Below are 21,929 nucleotides of genomic sequence, written 5' to 3' on the forward strand. Positions count from 1 at the left end.
AAGTTCCTCCATTCTTTTACACTGGAATTGTTTCTCTCTTTATTGTTTGTTATATAAAATTTTTAGAATTCATTAGCTATTTTATTGTTTTTAGTATACTCTATTTCATCTTATTTTCGAATATTTGTGGGATGAACATAATGTATATATGAAGTTGTATAATTTATTGTGATGCTATAATAATTTAATGGATATTGATAAATTTTATATATTCTCTTCAAACATTATGTGAAATCTTCACAACTAATAACTCATGTGAAATTTACAATTTCTTAAAACTCTTTGATATGATTGTCAGATTGTCCATTTGATGTTAGCTTTAATTTAGTGTTACACTCCTTCTCTTTTGATTACTTAATTTTATGAATAATTATTTATACATATTGTAATTGTATTTAAATCATTTACAAATATTTATACTAAGTAGTGTGCAATACACATATATTTTCTATTCTGAAATTCAATTTTTTTTAAGTATATAAAAATCTTGTAGTAATTACAAGGGACAAACATGCAACACACGTTTTCAAAAACTAGTATATATAATGTGTGTGAAAACAAATAAAAAATTAGAACTTGCATTTGAAAGATAGAAACCATTACTTTTAAATCCTGAATATACTATTGTTTGTATATATATCAGGTGCAAGCACATTACATGTCCATCAATAATGAGATCTAGAAGGTAAAAGAGGATAGAGTCTACAATATTGGTTGCTGAAATCCTGGACGTTGGAGGTTGTGGTTTTTACTCTTTTGAGTAAGGAGGTTTTTCACGATAAAACTTGAGTTATTTTCGTTACCGCTTTCAGTTAGGAGTAAGGAACCTGATTCCTGAACTCAAGTAGTTGGTACTAATTTCTTTCTCCACCAAAGCAACAGTTTGAAACATTGACAGGATGCCTGTGAATAACAGCAGGCAGAAAATTCTTGCTCTCACCAAGTGCATCCTGTTTGTGTTCTCTTTCCACTTTATTTATTCAACAAAGAGTAGTACTGCGAAAGCTTGGACCATATACATGATCAGCAGTTTAGGGCGAAGATAATGTTAGATACTCTTGGCAGGCGAAACATATTACAGAAATAGTTTTTATTTTATTAAGTTCATACATAATTTCTGCATAACTTCTTTACATACCAAACATTATTGCCTTGGACCTTGAGAAATATCCTGAATGAACTTGTAAATATTTGCTTGAATGGCTCCACCTTCAATTGCCTCTTGAAAGATCTTTCGTATTCCCATTGCTCTTTTCCTCATTTCTCTTCCGTGGTAGCTGTCAAGGTCCATAAAACTCTGCACGAGTAGAGCAATTTCATCTCTCTTAACCAGGTTCTCACTTTCCTTATTGACTCTCCACCCAATCTTCCAGTCCTCCACTATCTGTTTACTGTTGGTAAATTGATCAGCCACAATGGGGAACGTAAGAAATGGAACGCCAGCAAATGCACCTTCCTTGGTTGAATTCCATCCACAATGTGACCAAAATCCACCTACACTAGGATGACACAAAACTCTCAATTGGTCGCACCAAGGCACCACAATTCCCCTCTTCCCAATTCCATCTGTTATAAGTAAGGAAGAAGTTTCACGTGCCACCCAAAATGTACGGACACCACTGCTGTGCACGCCCGCTATAATTTCATCTAACTGTGTATTTGATACTGACAAGAAACTTCCTTGGGATATGTATAGAACAGAGTCCTTAGGTTGATCATCAAGCCATGACAAGTAGTTGGGACAAGGCTGGTTAGTCTTGAATTCGGTATCCAAGTAAGGGATTGTCGGACCAACAGTGAAAATGGGGACTGGAATTTCAGCTTGTAAAGCCTCAATTACTTGAGTTTCCAATGGTTCAATGGTGGTGAACAGGGCGTATTGTGCTTTATTGACCAACTGTGACATAACTTCAAGAATCAAGTGCAACATCTCCCGGTATTTGCAGTGGAACACAGGTGGGAGATCCTTTACACAAATTGGTGTAATCCCCGGAATGTAACTTACAAGCTCTTCTCCTTGCTCTGTTCATTATGAGTAGGCGCGTCAAATGGGTGGATTGAGTTGAAATCAAAGATATTAAAATGGGTAGAAATAGAAATTGGGTTGGATGCTAACCCGCCCAGGTTTATTTTGAGCTCAAATGGGCTTTAAAACCAATTGAATCTTGACCCGCTTAATTTCAATAATTTTAATACATTCTTATTTAAGTTTTATAACCACTATTTGAATTTTAATTCATGAAAATTTTAAAAAAGAACTTAAAAATAAATAGATAAATTCTAAAAGATATAAAATAGATAGTAATTCATACATTCAATATAGGTACATACATTACATCAATGCAAATAAAGAGTGTTAAAACATGTTGAAATTGAAGATTAAATTAGGCTTAATTGAGAATTATTTTAAAATTAGCTAAAGTTTGAATGAGTTGAGATGGAATCCAACCCTTAAAATTATGAGCGGATTACTATAATTGAGCTCATTTTTGACATATCTAATTATGACATTAAGAAGCCAATAATTTTAATTCATATTTTATATGCATGTTACACGGTTGTTTTAATATATGTTAATAATGTATTCAAAGCTTAATAAACTATTTCTTTTTTTTTTTAATGCAAAATTCTAACTCAGCCGACACCGCCCGGTGGAAAGGAAATATGTTTGCAGTTATATCAAACTGTTAAGGTTACAATTACATGACATGCATATTAAGAATTGATCACCATCTTAATTAATTTCCAAGATATTTCAAAGAAGAATCTAGAATATTAATGAGTTGTAAAGAAACAAAAGAATGCATGAGACAAAAGTCTAGAAATGTTCTAAAAAAAATAGTTCTAAAAATAGGTAGTTAGAAGAACAGAACATAGTAAAAAAATCTTTAGCTAGATTCTTCTATCACTATCAATAAATAAAGGTGATTCATTTGAGTTGTAACCAAATAATCAAGTAAGAAAATAATAGCGAGTGTTAAGTAAAGAGTATTGCTAAAGCAAGCAACAAGTGAGTGGTCAAAATTGTAATATTGAAGTGAGTCTACTTTGATATAATAAAAAGTTGTGACAACCAATTGTGTCCTTCAACCAACAATATTCAAACAGGGCATCAATCTAACAACTTAAAAACAAGTATACCTGCCAAATTGGCTTCAAAATGTCCATTAGCCAAGAGTAGTTGATGGTGATGAAGGATGGAGAAAACCGTGGCAGACATGGTCCAAAATGAAGCCACCGGAATATTTCTCCGTTCCCCAATACCGACGGCCCATGGCAATAACGAATCAGCTAAAATCATATTGGGCTTCGGAAGCCCGTCAAGTATACTATCAATGGGAGCTTTCATCTTAGTATACACAGCTTCCACGAACCCCAACAAATCTTTGCTTCGATCCTTTTCTGATGGAATTACATTTGGAATTGTTTGAAATTGAATATTATCTGGTTTTGGCTCTGATTTCAAAAAGCTGAACCACTCTTCAGTTACAATAAAAGAGATTTGTAGTAGATGATTTGGTTTGGACGTTGTAGCTATGAGCTTGCACAGATTCATCAAAGGATTGATGTGGCCTCTACCTGGATATGGAATCGCCAATATATGGCAACTAAATAGAGCTAGATCGACGCTGGTAGTTTCCATTTATTGATTCTTTTTTGCCTTATTTATTGGAAAAGCGAAAACTAGGGTTTTAGGACTGACAAAGTTGACCAGATTGATGATCAGTGAAGACGAAGGTTGTGTTGGGCAGCAAGTTTGACTGGTTTCTTACTTATCATGTTGTGCTCCTAAGTAAGAAATACTCCTTCGTTTTAGTTATACTCGTCAGATTTAGCATATTCAAAACTATAATATTCTATTTAAGAAATAAGTAATTAATATTAAAGATGAAATATAAAAAAAATAATTATCTTTTTTTGAAAAGTTAAAAGTTAAAATCAAAGAGAAAAAAATACTTTTTTATAGTGGATAAGTTAAAGTAAACACAAGAAGTATTAATCTAAAACTATTGCTTTTCCTTTGTTTTTTTAAAAAATGACCTTTTTCTTTTTTAGTTCGTTTAAAGAAGAATGATCGTTTTCTTTTTTTGGTAACATTTTTCTTTCAGCTTTTCACGTGACATACTTAAGGCCACAGGATTAAAGGGTAATTTAATACATTTGACATAACTTTAATTTAGGACCACAATATTCAAAAGTCTTTTTTATTTTCTAAAATTTCGTGTCAAGTCAAATTAGATCACTCTTTTTGAAACGGAGGAAGTAACATATAATTTAGATAAATAATATGGAGGGTGAGGATGAGGCAATGAGTGGGAGGAAGATGAGGCGTGCTTGGGAATAGTGAGAACACAATCAACATAGATATTATTGATGAAACTTATTTTTTTTACTTTCAAGAAGTTATTTTTCCTCCTTTTTTAAAAAATTGCTTTTTCTAAAGAAAATATTTTAAAAAGTTTTGATCAATCAAATATGAAAAATTTCTCAATAGTGAACTAAGTGATAATTCAAAGCAACAGGAAATTCATTCTTACCGCAAGTTTTTAATTATATTTCCATAATAATGAAGTGCTATTATATATAATACATTAGCATAGGCGTATCTAGAGGGGGTTTCGTGGGTTCACGTGAACTCATGCTTCCTCTCTAGATCATATATAGTATTGTTATATTTTTCAAAAAATATTTAAATATAAAGGTGTGAACCCATGTTAACAGTAGCATAAAATATAATATAATGATGATTGAGTGCACCTCTCTAAACAAAGATAGAAATTTAAATCTTATATCTATCTTATTTTTTTAGTAACAGTCCTCCAAGTGGTTATGAGTAACACTTTTGGCGTTTCAATCATTTTTTTCTTTAATCTTTCAAAAATTTTAAGTGTGTTACATTGGAAATTCCTAAAAGAAATAGCACTGTAAAACTTTTATATAATTAAATCAAATATGTATATTAAAATTTTAAACTAGTAGTATTATATATGTTGAACCTATAATTTTTAAAATTTAACGGTTTAGTGTTAAGAACGTAAAAGTCAAATCAATTAAATTTATATCTTGGATGCATTTTTTCGTAATAGTGCACCCATCCTTCCGAAATCCTGAATACGCCTTTGAATACATGTATATTTATATTTGGCATTTAGATCTTATTTACTTATTATAAATAAAAATACATAAAAAGTTAATTTAATAATCATTCTTACCGCAAGTTTTTAATAATATTTCCATAATAATTAAGTGCTATTATATATCATACATGTATATTAATATTTGATATTTAGATCTTATTTAGTTATCATAAATAAAAATATATAAAAAATTAATTTAATAATTTTGTATATCTAGAAGAAGTACTTAGTATATTTGTTAACATAATCAAATCAATAGAAAAAGTATGAAGGTAATATTTTATACATAATACTTGTGTATCCTCTAATTCCTTTTCCTTTACTTAATCTATAGTCACACATTGATTTTGAACCATCACTGACACAGGAAAGTTAAAAAAGATATGAGTTGTTAGTATGTTGAGAAATACTATATAGTGACACAAGAACAACTGTTATCCAAGTTTGAAGTGCAAAAATACACAAAGAAAGTTGTTTTAGGGCTTAGTCACATTCACAACAGAGGAATAATCAGTCACTGTGACATGAAGCCATACAATACTCTTGTTGTGTGCAATGATCAAATTTCTAATATTGCAGATTAGATTACAGTATCAAGTAGTTGATACTAGTTTCTTTCTCCACAAAAGCAGCATGTCGAAACATTGGCAGGATGCCTGTGAATAACAGCATTGGCAGGGCTTAGCTTGTTTGTGTTTTATTCAATAAAGAGTTGGATACTCTTCCCAAGTGAAACATATTACAGAAATAATTTTTATATTTATTTAGTTCATACAGATTATATCTGCATAACTTCTTTATAACCAAACATTATTGACTTGGGCCTCGAGAAATATCCCGAATGAACTTGTTAATATTTCCTTGAATGGCTCCACTTTCAATTGACTCTTGAAAGATCTTTCGTATTCCCATTGCTCTTTTCCTCATTTCTCTTCCGTGGTAGCTGTCAAGGTCCATAAAACTCTGCACAAGTAGAGCAATTTCATCTCTCTTAACCAGGTTCTCACTTTCCTTATTGACCCTCCACCCAATCTTCCAGTCCTCCACTATTTGTTTACTGTTGGTAAATTGATCAGCCACAATGGGGAACGCAAGAAATGGAACGCCAGCAAATGCACCTTCCTTGGTTGAATTCCATCCACAATGCGACCAAAATCCACCTACACTAGGATGGCACAAAACTCTCAATTGGTTGCACCAAGGCACCACGATTCCCCTCTTCCCAATTCCATCTGTTATAAGTAAGGAAGAAGTTTCACGTGCCACCCAAAATGTACGGACACCACTGCTGTGCACGCCCGCTATAATTTCATCTAACTGTGTATTTGATACTGACAAGAAACTTCCTTGGGATATGTATAGAACAGAGTCCTTAGGTTGATCATCAAGCCATAGCAAGTAGTTTGGACTAGGCTTGTTAGTGTTTAATTCGGTATCCATGTAAGGGATTGTTGGACCAACTGTGAAAATGGGGACTGGAATTTCAGCTTGTAAAGCCTCAATTACTTGAGATTCCAATGGTTCAATGGTGGTGAACAAGGCGTATTGTGCTTTATTAACCAACAGTGATACCGCTTCGAGAATCAAGGGCAACATCTCCCGGTATTTGCTGTAGAACACAGGTGGGAGATCCTTTACACAAATTGGTTTGATCCCCGGAATGTAATTTACGACCTCTTCTCCTTGCTCTGTTTGTTAAGAAGCCAATAATTTGAATTCATATTCTATATGCATGTTACACAATTCTTTTAATATGCGTAATTCAAAACTTAATAAGCTATTACTATATTTTTTTAGAATTCATAAATTAGTGGAAAGGAAATATGTTTCCAGTCATAACAATTAAATGACAGTTATCTAATCTAACAACTTAAAAACAAGTATACCTGTCAAATTGGCTTCAAAATGTCCATTAGCTAGGAGTAGTTGATGGTGATGAAGGATGGAGAAAACCGTGGGAGACATGGGCCAAAATGAAGCCACCGGAATATTCCTCCGCTCCCCAATACGGACTGCCCACGTCAAGTACAAATCAACTAAAATCACATTGGGCTTTGAAATCCCGTCAAGTATACTATCAATGGGAGCTTCCATCTTAGTATACACAGCTTCCACAAACCCCGACAAATCTTTACTCCGATCCTTTTCTGATGGAATTACATTTGGGATTGTTAGAAATTTGATATTATCTGGCTTTTGCTCTGATTTCAAAAAGCTGAACCACTCTTCAGTTACAATAAAAGAGACTTGTAGTAGATGATTTGGTGTGGACGTTGTAGCTATGAGCTTGCACAGATTCATCAATGGATTGATGTGGCCTCTACCTGGATACGGAATCACCAATATATGGCAATTACATAGAGCTTGATCGACGTTGGTAGTTTCCATTTATTGATTCTTTTTGCCTTATGAATTGGAAAAACAAAAATTGGGGTTTTAAGACTGACAAAGTTGACCAGATTGATGATCAGTGAAGATGGAGGTTGTGTTGAGCAGCCAGAAAAACGTTTTCTAGAAGAAATGACTGGTTTCTTACCTACTATTGTTGTGTTTCTAGGTAAAACTAATAAAATACTCCCTCCTCTCGCCTTTACTTGTTATATTTAGATTTGAAATATGATTGTTTTAAATGTTAATTATTAAGTCTTGAAATATAATTTGAAAATAAGTGATTAATGCTAAAGTTGTTAAACATGAAAAAGATAATTGTCTTTACTTGAAAAGTTAAAAGTGGAAATAAATATCTAGATAAATAATATGGGAAGTGAGGATGGTCGGGATGAGACTATGGGGTGGGAGGAAGATGAGGCGTGTTGGAAGACAGGGAGAACATAATCAACATGGATGTTACTTGTAAAACTCATTTTTACCGACAATGTAACGGGATGAGACTATGGGGTGGGAGGAAGATGAGGTGTGTTGGAAGACAGGGAGAACATAATCAACATGGATGTTACTTGTAAAACTCATTTTTACCGACAATGTAAAGATCTAGTAGTTATAAGTAACATGATTGTTCTCTCATAGTTCCATGTCAACTTTACACACATGGGGATCTTTTATTATCTCCAATGCAATCTACAAGAAGGTTGGAAATGAAGCTGCCCCGCTATGAGATGGCCTTATGAACATGGTCAGATTGGTTGGAATTTCAAATTGAAAGGAGGACAAGATTGTTCTTCATGAGCCTCTTTTCTTCTCACAAAAAGTACGACAAAACTATGTTGTTTGTTTGTCCCCATAAATCTAAGTTCTTGTACAAGCAATGAAAGATTAATCCTTTTTGTTACATGCAATGATACAGATTGAGACATGGAAAATGATCAAAATTGCTATGACGAGACAGAATCAATAGCAAGGAAATAATGTTGGGGGAGTGGAAGTGATGGAAATATGATGAGAGTAGCAGAGGTCTCTGTATATTGGCTGAAGTGAAAGGGATTAGACATACAATATCTCAACATGGCTAAAAGAGAATGTTTGAAGTTCTGATAACGTGGAAGATTTATCTGTTTCGCGACAAGAATGGTAAATATAGTGATAATCTTATCATATTTAAGCCAAATCAAGGCGAAAAGTACATCATAGCCTATTGACTCTATCAATTTCAATCCCAGGTTAACAAGTCTTTATATACTCAATCATAGTTGTAAAAGCAGCATAAACAGTCACAAAGTGCACTTAGATTCCTGCAACTCTTAATAAACAGCAGCATCTGTTTCACCTATACAGCAAACTAATCCTATGCCACACCAAAGCAGCCTGTCGAAATATTGGCAGAATGCTTGTGAATAACAACAGGCAGAAACTTCTTGCTCATACCAAATGCAGTTACTAAATAAAGATATCAAAATGAACTACCATAAGTCAATTATTTCTCAAAAAGATGATACTGCATTTCAAGAATTGATACTTTCTGAAGACAATTCACTCGATAGACAATAAATATGGAGGGCAAAATGAATATCCACACACCAGAGAGATCGTATTCCATGTTTCCAATGCAGACCAACAACACTCACTCTCAATAAACATCCATACATATAGCAGCTCAAAGACAAACCAGCACTAAAAGGTCAATAAAACCATGAGAATTTTCTTTTAGAACTAGACGTCATATGGTGATCACATCAGTTCTGAAGGACAATTTTCAGTTGTGTTTAAGCAAAAGCATCCTACCTCTTGAAAAAGGAAATCCAGCAATCATATGCACAACACTTGGAGGAAAAGAAGCAATTCAGTACCATGTTCCTAATTCTTTTTCTCGAGTAGAAAGTGGCAATCGTTTTCTCGAGGAAAAGATTGAATTGAGTAGAGAATTGTCCCATTGCTTAATTGATTCTTTAACAACATTTCAGAATTAAGAGTACTTATGCCTCATCTTACTCTTTCTTCCGGTGAATTGGCCAAAGAAAAGATTGTAAAAACTCTACTCCGTCTCCCCTCAAACCCCCAAACAGAAGAAACTAGAGCAGAGTTTTGTGATCTCATTAAGTTGGATATACTGAAATTGGAATTGATTTGAGCAAACCCCTTGTACAAATACAAAGACGTCAATCATTCCGAAGCCTAATATAGTATAAAATATAAGAGAAAATTGCAGTTGTATTTGTGATTACCATGTCTATTTCAGCAAGCAAGATATAAGCACACCACTCATATATAAAGGGCGAATGAATAACAAAAAGATGGATGGCTTTTAACTTATAATCAATACACCTCCTAACAAATGAAAACTCATTCACCAAAATAACCTAACTCAGGTCTTTTATCTGAAGGATGCTTTAATGTCCTGATCCTTGAGAATCATCCTCCGGAGATTGATGTTGATGCTGATGCTGATCTTGTTGTTGCTGCTGCGGATGTTGCATTCTTGCCTGCTCGTATATCTGGTTCAAAACCCCTAAATGACCCTCTTGAGATAATCCAAGCTCCAATCCTGGCAGTTGCTGGTTACTTCCACCAAGAATTGAAGTAAAACTCATATTATTCATATTTGTAGCTGCAGGCAGATCAAATCCAGGAAACCCAATTTTCTGTAAGTAATAGTTTGAACTTTCACTGCCTAAACTGGCGCTTGATGGAGCAGATGAGGACTGAAACCCAAAACTAGTGACAACAGGGGCAGGGGCAGGCCATATTCCTACTGTAGCCAAATGGGGTCTTCCAAAATTCCCACAGATCATTGGCCAATTTGTCCTACTATTACTACTTCTACTGCTACCTGACCCCGCGATATTCGCTCCCGATTCAATCATTAAACCAGCTGATACAGAGATCCCCTGTTGAGAAACAGATGCTGCTGCAGCTAAAGCCGATGCAGGAATTGTCCCTGTGCCGGTAGCAGCAATAATCGAAGGCTCGGCTTGCTGCAGCAGCCACTGAATTGTCTCACCATCAGATTTATGACCCAATTCACGCGTAAGTTGAAAGATTCTTGCTGCACATAGAGCAGGCATACGTATCCTCCTCCCTCTACCTTCAACTTTGGTATGCCTATCTTTTCTTTTAGGAGCAGCCACCTGCTGCTGTTTCTTGGTTTCATCATTTTTCAAAATCTGCAAGTCTTTTATCTGATCATGAGTAGGCTTAATATTGTTGTTGTTAGGCTGCTTGGGATCCATGAATGGAACTAGATGGGTCTACCTTGCAGGTTATAGTAATAATTAAATTAAATTACTCCTTAGAAAGAAAAAACAAGGAGGCTCTTTGTTTACTAGTAATAGGAAAAAGAAGATAAGTTTTGATTTTTTCTTTCACTTGTGTGTCCTGTTTGAGAGAAGAAAGCGACCTCAAAGAAGAGACAAAAAACAAAAGAAGAAAAGAAAAGGAGAGGAAAGTTCTAACAATGTTGTCATTTCAGGAGGTTTCACTTTCTGTCACTCACAAGAATTTGAAAATGTGAAAACTTTCTTCTCAGTTCGGGAGCAATAGTGGCTAAACCATTATGCTGATGTGACGCATTAATTTTAAAGGTGTTTCAATGGACATAAAAAGATGAATTGAGATGTCTACGTATACATACTCAAAATTAGTGTGGCTAAACCATTATGGCACATACTTGCACCTTATAAATAATACTCTTTCCATCTCTTTTTATTTGTTAAATTTTGACTTGACACACCTATTAAAAAATAATGGTTAATGCAGTAAGTTTACCATTTTAACACTATTAATTGATGAGGTCTCAAATACATTTACTCACTAAATTTTTCAAAGAAATTAACTCAATGTTATTAATTGAGGGTATAATAAAAAAAAACTTATTCTTTCTTAATTTGTCAAAAATGACAAGTAAAAAGAAAAATCAATTTAATTTTTTTTTACAAATAAATAGGAAAAAGGGAATAATAGCTTGCAGTATTCTTTCCAGTTTCAACTGTTTAGCATTTTGATTCAATAGGGTCCTGAGAAAATAGAAAAAGAAAGAAGATGGGGAATCAAATGGTCAAATTTCACGGGAAAGGTGGAAACTTAATTTGGGCTTTTTTGTGTTGGTAGGTAAATACAATGTGAATATTTTCTCAGTTTCAATTTATTTGTACTATTTTCATTTTTAATTTGTTTGAAAAAAGACGTCTCCTCTATATTTTAGCAACTTTTTAATTTTAATTTTCTACATAGCACATCAAAATCACAAGATTAAATGGCATTTTGATATATTTAGCAAAATGTATAATTTAAGATCACAAAATTTAAAATTTTCTTTTAACTTCATCCAAATCAAAACAAGACAAACAAATTAAAACGCACAGAATAATATATATTTTATGGTGTAATTTGTCTACTTTAATAATTGAAGTCTTAACGCGCATGACAATTGACATTCTAGTATACTAATAATAGGATGTGATGTCCACATATGAGATAGCACTACATGTGTAGGGTGGAGATGCAGACGCTTGGGTTTATATATATATATGTGGTTGCTTCTAATCCACTCCATGTTACCACGGAGAATACATTGACAATCTTTTAAATTTCATTAGAATATATGGACAATCTCTTAAATTTGGAAAAATTATCTATCTACACCATTTTTTACCATATTTTTTATTATTTCCTACCATTTCAAAATGATACAAAAATCCCTCTTTTTCCTACAAAAAACTCAAACGTCTGGATACATTACTCTCCATTCCAAACCCACGTTTCCTCACTCTCTCCTTATTTCCACTCTCATAATTTAATCAGTTATCTCCTTCATCCTAATCCTGATTTCAAAAGATTTCTCTCTCCAGTCAATCAAATTCAAATTTGTCAATAGGTAGTTATCGTCTTCTCCACTTTGTTGTTCTTCATTTTTTTTTAATCAATTTTCTGGATGTTCCTTTGTTTAGTATTGAGATTACCTAATTAAATACATCTAGCACTGATCGAATTTAGGATTCTGATGATCCTGAAAACAGATCTAAAAGCTTGCACGATCTATTTACAATGATGAATCAAAGTTTTGAGAAGGCAAAGTCGAAGAAGGATATACTTCATCGTCTAAAGTGGATATGGAAAAATCACCCAAGAAAAGGGGTAGAAAAATTGCTCTTGCAATTTCTCGACCTACATTACCCAGGGTATTTATTTCCTAACTGATACTTTTTAATTTTTTTCTTATATCCCCTATTGATAGTTGCTTCAAAAAATTTGATATACTATTGTTAAAGTGATATTATCATATTGCTATGTATCTTGATTTAAAATGTACTAGGTTGATACATAAAATTTGAATTTTGTTCTCTATTTTGATTTGTGTTATAAATGTATCAGATTATAAAGTTCAAATTGTATGATGGGCTATAATATGCAGAATATTGTATCGCATTCTAACATGGTTTAAATCTGATACATAAATATCACATAATGAGTATATAATGTTATATTTAGTATCAGATACAAAATTTGACAGATTTTTTACTTTATCAAGTTTTAATGAGTATCAGATACACTTTTGTCATTATTATATCAGTTAATAGTAAGATACCTTGTAGTTGCAGTTATGTATCACATACTTAAATTTTTTTTTGTTCACATTTTAGTTCCAATCAGTTTAGCATGTAGATTGTTTTAGTATTATTTTGGAATTGTAGTCTATGAAATACATCATTAAACAGATTTCAAAGCACTCACTAAGGTCGTACAATATGAATTTTATCGAAGAGTTTGAGTTGTCCACGGGGGATGAATGTATTGAATTATTCAAGAATACTATTTTTGGGTCATACCTCAATATCCCAAAACGTAACTACCAAGGACAAATCACAAAGTGTTTGTTGCTTTTGGAGGTGGAGCAGGACAACACATATGAACTTCATGCAAATGGAAATGTTTTGCATTTTAGTATCAAGGAATTTGCAATCATAACTGGTCTGAAATGCACAGAAAACATTGAAGATTTTAGATATCCAAATTCCACAACGAGTAGGCTAGTTCAAAGGTACTTCCCAAAGGCAAAGAATAATGTAAGCAAGGAACGCCTGGTTCAACGTTTTACAATGGGTATTTGGGACAACATCCAAGATGTCGTTAAATGGCAATCCCTTACTTCATTCATACATTCATTTTCTCTCAACTCAATGATACACATATATCGATCGATGATTTTTTAATGATCAAAGATGGGAGGTATCAACAGTTTCCTTGGGGACAACTTACTTTCTCCAAGTTGATGAAATCACTTTGGCAGGAGTTCACCTCTGAAAAACAAATGTATCGGTTATTCGATATGCCATATGCTCTTAATGTTTGGATATATGAATGTGCTTTTGTGATAAATGAAGAATTGTTGTTAAAGAAGGAAATGATAGCATTAATGACAATCTCTTCATTTACTACAAATGCACATTCATATATCCAAACATTAAGAGCATATGACATGCCGAATAACCGATATATTAGTTTTTTAGAGGTGAACTCCTGCCTAAGTGATTTCATCAACTTTGAGAAAGCAAGTTGTCCCCAAGGAAACTGTTGATACCTCCTATCTTCGATCATTAAGAAATCCTCGATTGATATATGTGTATCACCGAGTTGAGAGAAAATAAATGTATTAATGAAATAAAGGATTGTCATTTGAACGACATCCTAGATGATTTCCCAAATACCCATTATAAAACATTGAACCAACCATCTCTTGTTTACACTATTCTTTTCCCCGGTCAAGTACCTTTGAACTAGCCTACTCGTTATGGAATCTGGATATCTAAAATCTCCAATGTTTCATGTGCATTTCAAACCAGTTATGATTGCAAATTTCTTGATACTAAAATGCAAAACATTTCTATTAGCATGATGAATATGAAGTCCATGTTGTCCTACTCCACCTCCAAAAGCAACAAACACTTTGTGATCTATCCTTGGTAGTTACATTTTGGGATATTGAGGTATGACCCAAAAAAAGTATTATTGAATTATTTGATACCTTCATCTCATGTGGACAATTCAAACTCTTCGATAAAATTCATATTGTACGTAGAACCAAACCTTAGCGAGTGCTTTGAAATCTATTTAATGACGTATTTCAAAGACTGCAATTCTAAAATAACGTTCATCAACTAAAAAAATCTACATAATACATGCTCAACTAATTGAAAACTGATTGAAACTAAAATGTGAACAAAAAAATTGAAGTATGTGATATATAATTGCAACTACAAGGTATCTCACTGTTTAACTAATACATACTGATAAAAATTTATCTAATACTCATTAAAACTTGATAAAGTAAAAAAATTATCAAAATTTTGTATTTGGTACTAAATATAACATCATATACTCATTATGTGATATTTTTGTATCAGGTTTGAACCATATTAGAATGCGATACAATATTATGCATATTATAGCTAATCATATAATTTGAACTTTATAATCTTATACATTCATAACACAAATTAAAATAGAGAACGAAACTAGGGTTTTATGTATCAACCTAATACATTTAAATCAAGACACATAGTAATATGATATCACTTTAACAACAATGTATCAAATTTTTTGAAGCAACTAACAATGGGGGATATCAAAAATTAAAAAAAAAAATATCAATTAGGAAACAGATACCCTAGGTAATGTAGGTCGAGAAATAACATGAGCAACTTTTCTACCCCTTTTCTTGGATGTTTTTTCCACATCCACTTTAGACAATGAAGGTACATCCTTCTTCGACTTTGCTTTCTCGAAATTTTGATTCGTCGTTGTAAATGAATCGTGCAAGCTTTTAGATTTGTTTTCAGCCCATTTATGATCATCATAATCATAAATTCAATCAGTGTTAGATATATTTAATTGGGTAATCCCACTACTAAACAAAGGAGCATCCATATGTTTCAGAAAATTGATGAAAAAAAAAAAAAATCGAACAACAAAGTGGAGAGGACAATTACCTATTGACAGATTTGAAATTGATTAAGTAGAGAGAGAAATCTTTTGAAATTCAAATTTTAGGATGAGGAAGATAACTAATTAGATTATGGGAGTGAAAATAGGGAAAGATTGAAGGAGTGAAAATAGGAGTGGGGAAACGTGGGTTTGGAATGAAGAGTAATGTATCCGGACGTTTGGGTTTTTGGAGGAAAAAGAGGGATTTTTGTATTATTTTAAAATGGCAAGGAATAATAGAAAATATAGTAAATAATGGTGTGTAGATAGGTAATTTTCCCATAAATAAATCTCAAGATTAGTTAATACTACAAACTAAAACATAAATAAGGTTAATCCCAAATTTTATCCTGAAATTAATATCTTTATCCTATCTACCAAACTCTTTCCATGATCTAAACATTAAGATGACATTTCATATTAGCTGTAACAAAAAAGATTGATGCACATTTTACATAAAGTATAAAAGCATTACACAAGTTCTTCTGCTTCTTGAAGACAGTATCAGGTCCTAAAAATATTTCAGATAAGAGTTCATCCTCAAGGATTGACATATGAGAACAATCCAAAAAAATATGTACAAATAGAATTATTTCCTGGGAAGCTTCTAACTTCAAAGCAAATGATGAAGTGGATACAACAACATACCTAGTAAAATCCCACAAGTGGGGTCTTGAGAGGGTGGGGTGTATGCAACCTTACCCTACCTGTAGAGGACTTGAGGTGTAGAGGACTTGAGGTAGAAAGACTATTTTCGATAGACCTTGGCTCAAGTAAAACATACCAAAACAGGTATGAAAAGAAAATACTGGAGAAAAGACCAGTAGTATATGCAACTAAAATGTAGTATTTACTATATCAAGGTGTGAGCAAAAAGTAATAGAGAAGAATAAAGGAGTACCTCCTCCTTCTATGTACTGCTGCGCAATAGAAATGGGCTGTATCACACAAAGTTTGATCAATTATTGCAACACTAAGAATTGTCGAAAAAGTATTGTCATGCTAAAATGCTCTCAGTGAGAGTGCTGAATTCTCACACGATGGCGAGGATACAGTATTTAAATTTGTTTCCAAAGTTACAAGGGCCTAAATATCATGCCAAATCAGTTAATGGATCCATTAATCAGTAGAACCAAACACAATTTGCTTTTAGTGAAGCAATAGAAGAGTTCCTCTCAAACAGATGCATTTCCACCCTGATTGCCTTTAGTTTTTGAAGTAGTTAATAAAACCTATTATGGAATCTTAAAAAGTTCTATGGCAGAGAGATTCAACATTTTTTGTATATTCATCAAAGTAAAAGCAAGTAAAGCAACCCATGACACTCTTATTTAGATTGCCAGAGCATGTTGTTTAATCCAACCATGTTGTTTCATTCTTTCAAAACAAAATAATAGACAAAAGAGTACCTCTTCCAACGGCCAATATAAACATCCCGGTGAAAACCTGAAGGAAAGCAAAAGCAAAAGCATGCTAGTGACAAGGGAGGATATAAAACAGACAAGAGAATCAGAAACATGATTCACATAAGAAGCAAACTAACAAAAGGTTATCCAATATTTGTTTACAGCAACACCTCCACCACCACCAATTCCCAATACAAGAGCAAAGGCCAGCCTAGCTAACAATCATATATACACAAATGGTGGGTGTCAGAATGTTGGCATAGATAAAGATAGACAGAAATATTGCAAAAAGGATGTAAGCAAGGAACGAAAAAATGTTTCATTAATAAAGTATAAATGTATTGTTATTAAAAAGTACTTAGGATAACTCCAAGGAGCTAAGGAAGTTCATGCCTGTTCAATTGCTTATTATCTACAGGATATCAGTCCCAAGCTTCAATCTGTGCTGCACAATCACACACAAGAAATTAATCCAATGTCTCATCATCTTTCTTTACAGTGAGAAGGCACTTTGACAGTACATGAAATGCAATATGTTGATTTTACCTGCATTTCACATTATATATTATATGGAAGCAGAAGTTGACTTTTATATGTGCCAACATCTACTTCTTCCACCATAAAACTAATTCAAGCATCTAAAACCACATTTCTCATGCATTATCCAAATGCTTCCCCAGGTTCTGTCCAGTTAAACAAGTAGTTCGCTTGTGGTGCATAAGCAATAGGACACCAAGGATGACTACTAAAAAGGATGGCTATTCTCTCTCCCGCAGAGTAATTATTGGTGCATCCCTCTCTGTGATTATTACGGGGAAATTGCATGTACACCTGATGCACTCATAGTACTCCTCCTCCATCAGATTGCTGACTACTGATGACTACTAAAAAGTCATTTTCCATCTTTACAAGGTGCTCAAGGGCCTTGTTGTTATACTGATAGAATGAAATAAGCTGAAAACTATAAATCATTTGAAAGTTGGGCCAAAACAAAACACTAAAGCATGTCCTGCAATCAATCAAGAGCCTTCTGAACTTCATTTACATAGTGGTAATATGATCAATTCTACAAGTGTCGATGGTACAATGGGCCTCAGATTGTTTTCACGTAAAAAGATCATTATCTAACTCTTGATATGCTTCACCATCAAGTGAGCAATCTGTCATAATCTAAACATAACTAAGTGTAAGTGAGCAATGCATGCAAGTCTCATGTAACTAAACCCACACTTTCAATGCATGAAACCTCAAGCTGAATGCTTTGCATAGTCCCGTTGACTGTTACTAAGGGGTAATACATATGAATGGTTCTGCAAACCAACCCCTCAACCCCCCAATGGAGTGCCATGGCATACTGCACTATACTACCATTGATCTGTTCCTTTTTTTGGGTAAAAAGGTTAGGAGAACACTAGGTAAAGAATTTTTTTACCAGTACAGTGAAATTCTCAGCATCATATTATCACAATCAATTTTCCTTGAGCCGAGGGTCTATTGGAAACAGCTACCTTCCAGGTTAAGGGTAAGGTCTGCATACACACTACCCTCCCCAGACCCCAGTTATGGGTTTAGAGTGGGTATGTTGTTGTCATATAATCACAATCATAAGTAAGAACATAGTACCTGAGATAGAGTAAAGTATAACAGAAATATAAGGAAAACCAAAACTGCGCAGACAGTGTCAAAAGATACTGTAATGTTTAAAGAAATATAAGAAACAAGAGAGTAGATGTTCACAGAAAGACTCAGTTGCCAACAATCCAAGTGACAATGCCTTAAGGAAAGTTAACAACATATTTGTTGTTAGTAATAGAATGAAGAATATTTATAAAATAACTGGTTGTGTGTTTACCACTGCACTATGTAGGTGTCCTTCACCATATCTACCAACTCCATCTTTCAGCAGATACCATTATATGAACTCTTTACTCTCGACCACTATGATAGAATATGCATGAGTTCCAACTTTAATGAGTAAAAACAATATCATTCCTCCTAGGTGGTCTGCCAGGAATACTTCTCGGCTTGAGCTTTGAAGCTTCGTGCCTAGCAAGTTCGGGGGGAATATGACTGTTGCTTTGGATGAGCATTTGCGTAAGATCATAAAAGACTTCAGTATCCTGCAAGGTCAAAAATGTTGTGGCTACACCTGTCTTTCCTGCACGACCTGTACGTCCAATACGATGGGTGTATGCTTCAAGTTTGTTTGGCATATCATAGTTAATCACATGGGCCACATCAGGTATATCAATTCCACGACCGGCAACATCACTAGCAACTAACACATTATACTTCTTTGTCCTAAATCCTTCAAGGCTGATTTCCCTCTGCTCCTGTGATTTCCCACCATGCAGTGTGGTTACCCTATAGCCGGATTTATCCAGATTCTTGGCAACAGTGTCAACCCACTTTCTAGAGTTGATGAACACAATAGCAGTCTTATCTCCAAGCTCATCCAGAAACCTCTGCAGCTTAAAGATTTTCTCAGATTCCTTTACCATGAAGACATGTTGAGTAATGAGGTCAGTAGCCTTTCCAGCAGTGCCAATAGTCACGACAGCAGGATTTCTTAAGTAATTTCTAGCCAGCCGCTCTACAGCAGGTGGCATGGTAGCACTGAACATATAAGTGGTACGGTAAATCTTCTTCTCATCAAGCTCTTCATCCTCATTCTTTGGTTTCATATTACTTGAAGGCATTGCATCCAGTACACCAACAACTTGAGGTCCAAAACCCATATCAATCATCCGGTCAGCCTCATCAAGAACAACATAGTTACACTGGTTCATAACACAATAACGTCTCTCCAAGCAATCGAGAAGTCGCCCAGGTGTTGCAATCACAACTTCACAGCCTTGCCTAATCCTAAAACCTTGCTCTTCTATGGACTGCCCACCAACAATAGAAACAACTTTGATACCCAAATAGTGTGCAAACTTGACGGTCTCATCCTCAATTTGTTGAGCTAGTTCTCGTGTGGGCACCATTACAACCGCATATGGCCCCTCTGCCTCATTCTCTTCACTCAATGGAGGAAGCCTAGTGATATAATTCAGCATAGGGAGAACAAAAGCAGCAGTTTTACCTGAACCAGTCTCTGCTACACCAATCACATCACGTTGTTGAAGTCCAAGCGGAATGGAAGCCATTTGAATAGGAGAAGGCTTCTTGTAGCCAGCCCTCTCAACGGCCTTAAGCAACTCTGTAGTTAACTTGCTCTCGGCCCAATTCCTCATGGGACGGGGTATCCTCGACCCCTTATAGGATATGTTGTAATCCTCCCTAAATATCCTCCAATCTCTCTCTGTCATTTCCTCCAGCTTCTTATCTGTCCAGTGTTGATCAACCCTCATGTCAAAAGTGTCATACAAATCAGCATTTTGTTCCTTCTTCTTCAAGGCAGCTGCTTCTACTGCAGTCGCCTCAACACCTCCCTTCTTCCAAATCTCCTCCTGCATCTCCCTCTCATTCTTGATGGCAAGCTTCTTCTGCTCCCTTCTGTCGATTCCACCAAAGAATCCGCGACCAAAGTGTGGACGGGCTTCGTGAGGGTTTTGATAAAGAGGGTTGACGTCACGAGAAGTGTCTTCAGAGTTCTGCCAGTCGAAGGATGATCGGAGTTTTGCACTGGATGTAATCACCCGTTTCTTGGGTTTCTTAGATCCCAAATATTGCTCATGAATAGCTTCAAGTTCCTTCTCTGCCGGATTCTCCAATCTAACTCGATTCGGTTCCTTCTCTCTATCTCTATCTCTGTCACTGTTCCTGTCTCTATCTCTTTTTCGGTTCTTACCGCAATAGTGGTTATCGGAGGAAGGGCAGTTGTACTTAGCCTGAAGATGTTTGTGGCAGCGTTTCTGATCGGCGATCTCGTCCTGAAGGGCTAACTGCTCTCTCTGTGCTTTGGTGAGGTAAACCGGCTTCTTGGACGGATCCGGTTTGATTCCGACGGGCCGGTTCATGCTTCTCTCAGATATGGTCATCGTATAGAAGCCGGGGTGAAAGGGGATCGGTTTGGAGAAGAAGCGAAATTGGGAACTATTTATAGGCACAACCGACCTAAAGAGAATTTGAAATTTGGCGCTGATTGCGAGGGCAAAAACCTAACCAAAATAGGCGATAACGAGCTCAATTGTGGGCTCTTGAATCGGAGTCGAATGAAAAATCCAAAAAAAAAACAAAACAAAACAAAAAGAGATTACAGAATGTATGTAAATATTACTACTAACCAAAATAGGAAATAACTAACTAATTAAAGTTATAAGGATTTCGGAGAAAAAAAAAGAAAGAAATGATTAAAAAGGGAAAACAAACATTTTTTGGAAAGAAATTTCAACTATCTTAAGAAAATGAAATTTTACTATCTCCGTCCTATAGTAGATGTCGTGTCCAACTTATTATAAATAGTCATCTCAAATTATTTGTCCATTTATCAAACTAAAGGAAAAATTAATTATTCAATTCCACCCCTACAATTAATATTTTTTAAAAAGCATAATCAAGCTTATAAGTTAAAAAAAAATAGTTTTCAAAGGAGTGGATAAATGATAAATTAGTAAAATTACTTATCTTAATTATGATTACTTTAAAAGCTCGTAGAGGAAAAAGTGAACAACTAATATGGGATAAGAGTAATTACTTAACAAAGCATTAAAAATGATCCTGATAAATTAAGAAACAATTTCATGACAAGTTGGAAGAATTAATAAAATTTGACTAGATCACTTGTTCTTGCTTGGCCACTAAGTTGCCGTTTTCTGAGTAACAAGTTACCTAACTATTTTATTTCTTTTTGACAACTTAGGTGTTCGTGTGCACCATTACTCATTTTACGAGATACACGTGTGACTCTGTCCACCGAAGCTAAAACGAATAGAAAGATATCACCTACTAGTATTGTTGGTTTCTAAGCAGAAAGAAAAATCCCCTTTAATGATAGCAAGATTGAAGTGTGCATGCATGTTTTGAAGTTTCTGTTCTCTCTGTTTAGCTTCAGCACATTTGCACTTTA

At 34.4% G+C, this 21,929-nt stretch overlaps 3 protein-coding genes across 8 annotated transcripts; all 3 read right to left on the minus strand.

The window, feature by feature from the left end:
• Positions 1–1,045: 1,045 nt before the first annotated feature.
• LOC125846455 (UDP-glycosyltransferase 87A2-like) lies at positions 1,046–7,689 on the minus strand. Of its 3 annotated transcripts, none has more exons than XM_049525869.1 (3): positions 7,025–7,689; positions 6,299–6,826; positions 1,046–1,494 (listed from the first exon to the last, which is right to left on the minus strand). In XM_049525869.1, the coding sequence occupies exons 1-3, from the start codon at positions 7,524–7,526 to the stop codon at positions 1,145–1,147; spliced, it is 1,380 nt and encodes a 459-aa protein (XP_049381826.1). In that variant the 5' UTR covers positions 7,527–7,689; the 3' UTR covers positions 1,046–1,144. The 3 variants fall into 3 exon arrangements, with proteins under 3 accessions (XP_049381826.1, XP_049381825.1, XP_049381823.1); XM_049525868.1 differs by having other exon boundaries at positions 1,046–1,452; positions 6,257–6,826; XM_049525866.1 differs by lacking the exons at positions 6,299–6,826; positions 7,025–7,689 and adding an exon at positions 3,142–3,645 and having other exon boundaries at positions 1,046–2,022.
• Positions 7,690–9,713: 2,024 nt separating this feature from the next.
• LOC125846465 (transcription factor TCP20-like) lies at positions 9,714–10,897 on the minus strand. Its single transcript, XM_049525885.1, has one exon. The coding sequence runs from the start codon at positions 10,760–10,762 to the stop codon at positions 9,923–9,925; it is 840 nt and encodes a 279-aa protein (XP_049381842.1). The 5' UTR covers positions 10,763–10,897; the 3' UTR covers positions 9,714–9,922.
• A 5,556-nt stretch (positions 10,898–16,453) lies between these two features.
• LOC125846446 (DEAD-box ATP-dependent RNA helicase 21-like) lies at positions 16,454–21,002 on the minus strand. Of its 4 annotated transcripts, none has more exons than XR_007444364.1 (2): positions 18,771–21,002; positions 16,454–17,464 (listed from the first exon to the last, which is right to left on the minus strand). XR_007444364.1 is itself a non-coding variant. In XM_049525857.1 (1 exon), the coding sequence occupies exon 1, from the start codon at positions 20,899–20,901 to the stop codon at positions 18,886–18,888; it is 2,016 nt and encodes a 671-aa protein (XP_049381814.1). In that variant the 5' UTR covers positions 20,902–21,002; the 3' UTR covers positions 18,600–18,885. The 4 variants fall into 4 exon arrangements, 1 of the variants encoding a protein (XP_049381814.1); XR_007444362.1 differs by having other exon boundaries at positions 16,455–17,358; XR_007444363.1 differs by having other exon boundaries at positions 16,455–17,363.
• Positions 21,003–21,929: the final 927 nt, after the last annotated feature.

This window comes from Solanum stenotomum, chromosome 12 (assembly GCF_019186545.1).
Source record: "Solanum stenotomum isolate F172 chromosome 12, ASM1918654v1, whole genome shotgun sequence".
NCBI classification, from domain to species: Eukaryota; Viridiplantae; Streptophyta; class Magnoliopsida; order Solanales; family Solanaceae; genus Solanum; species Solanum stenotomum.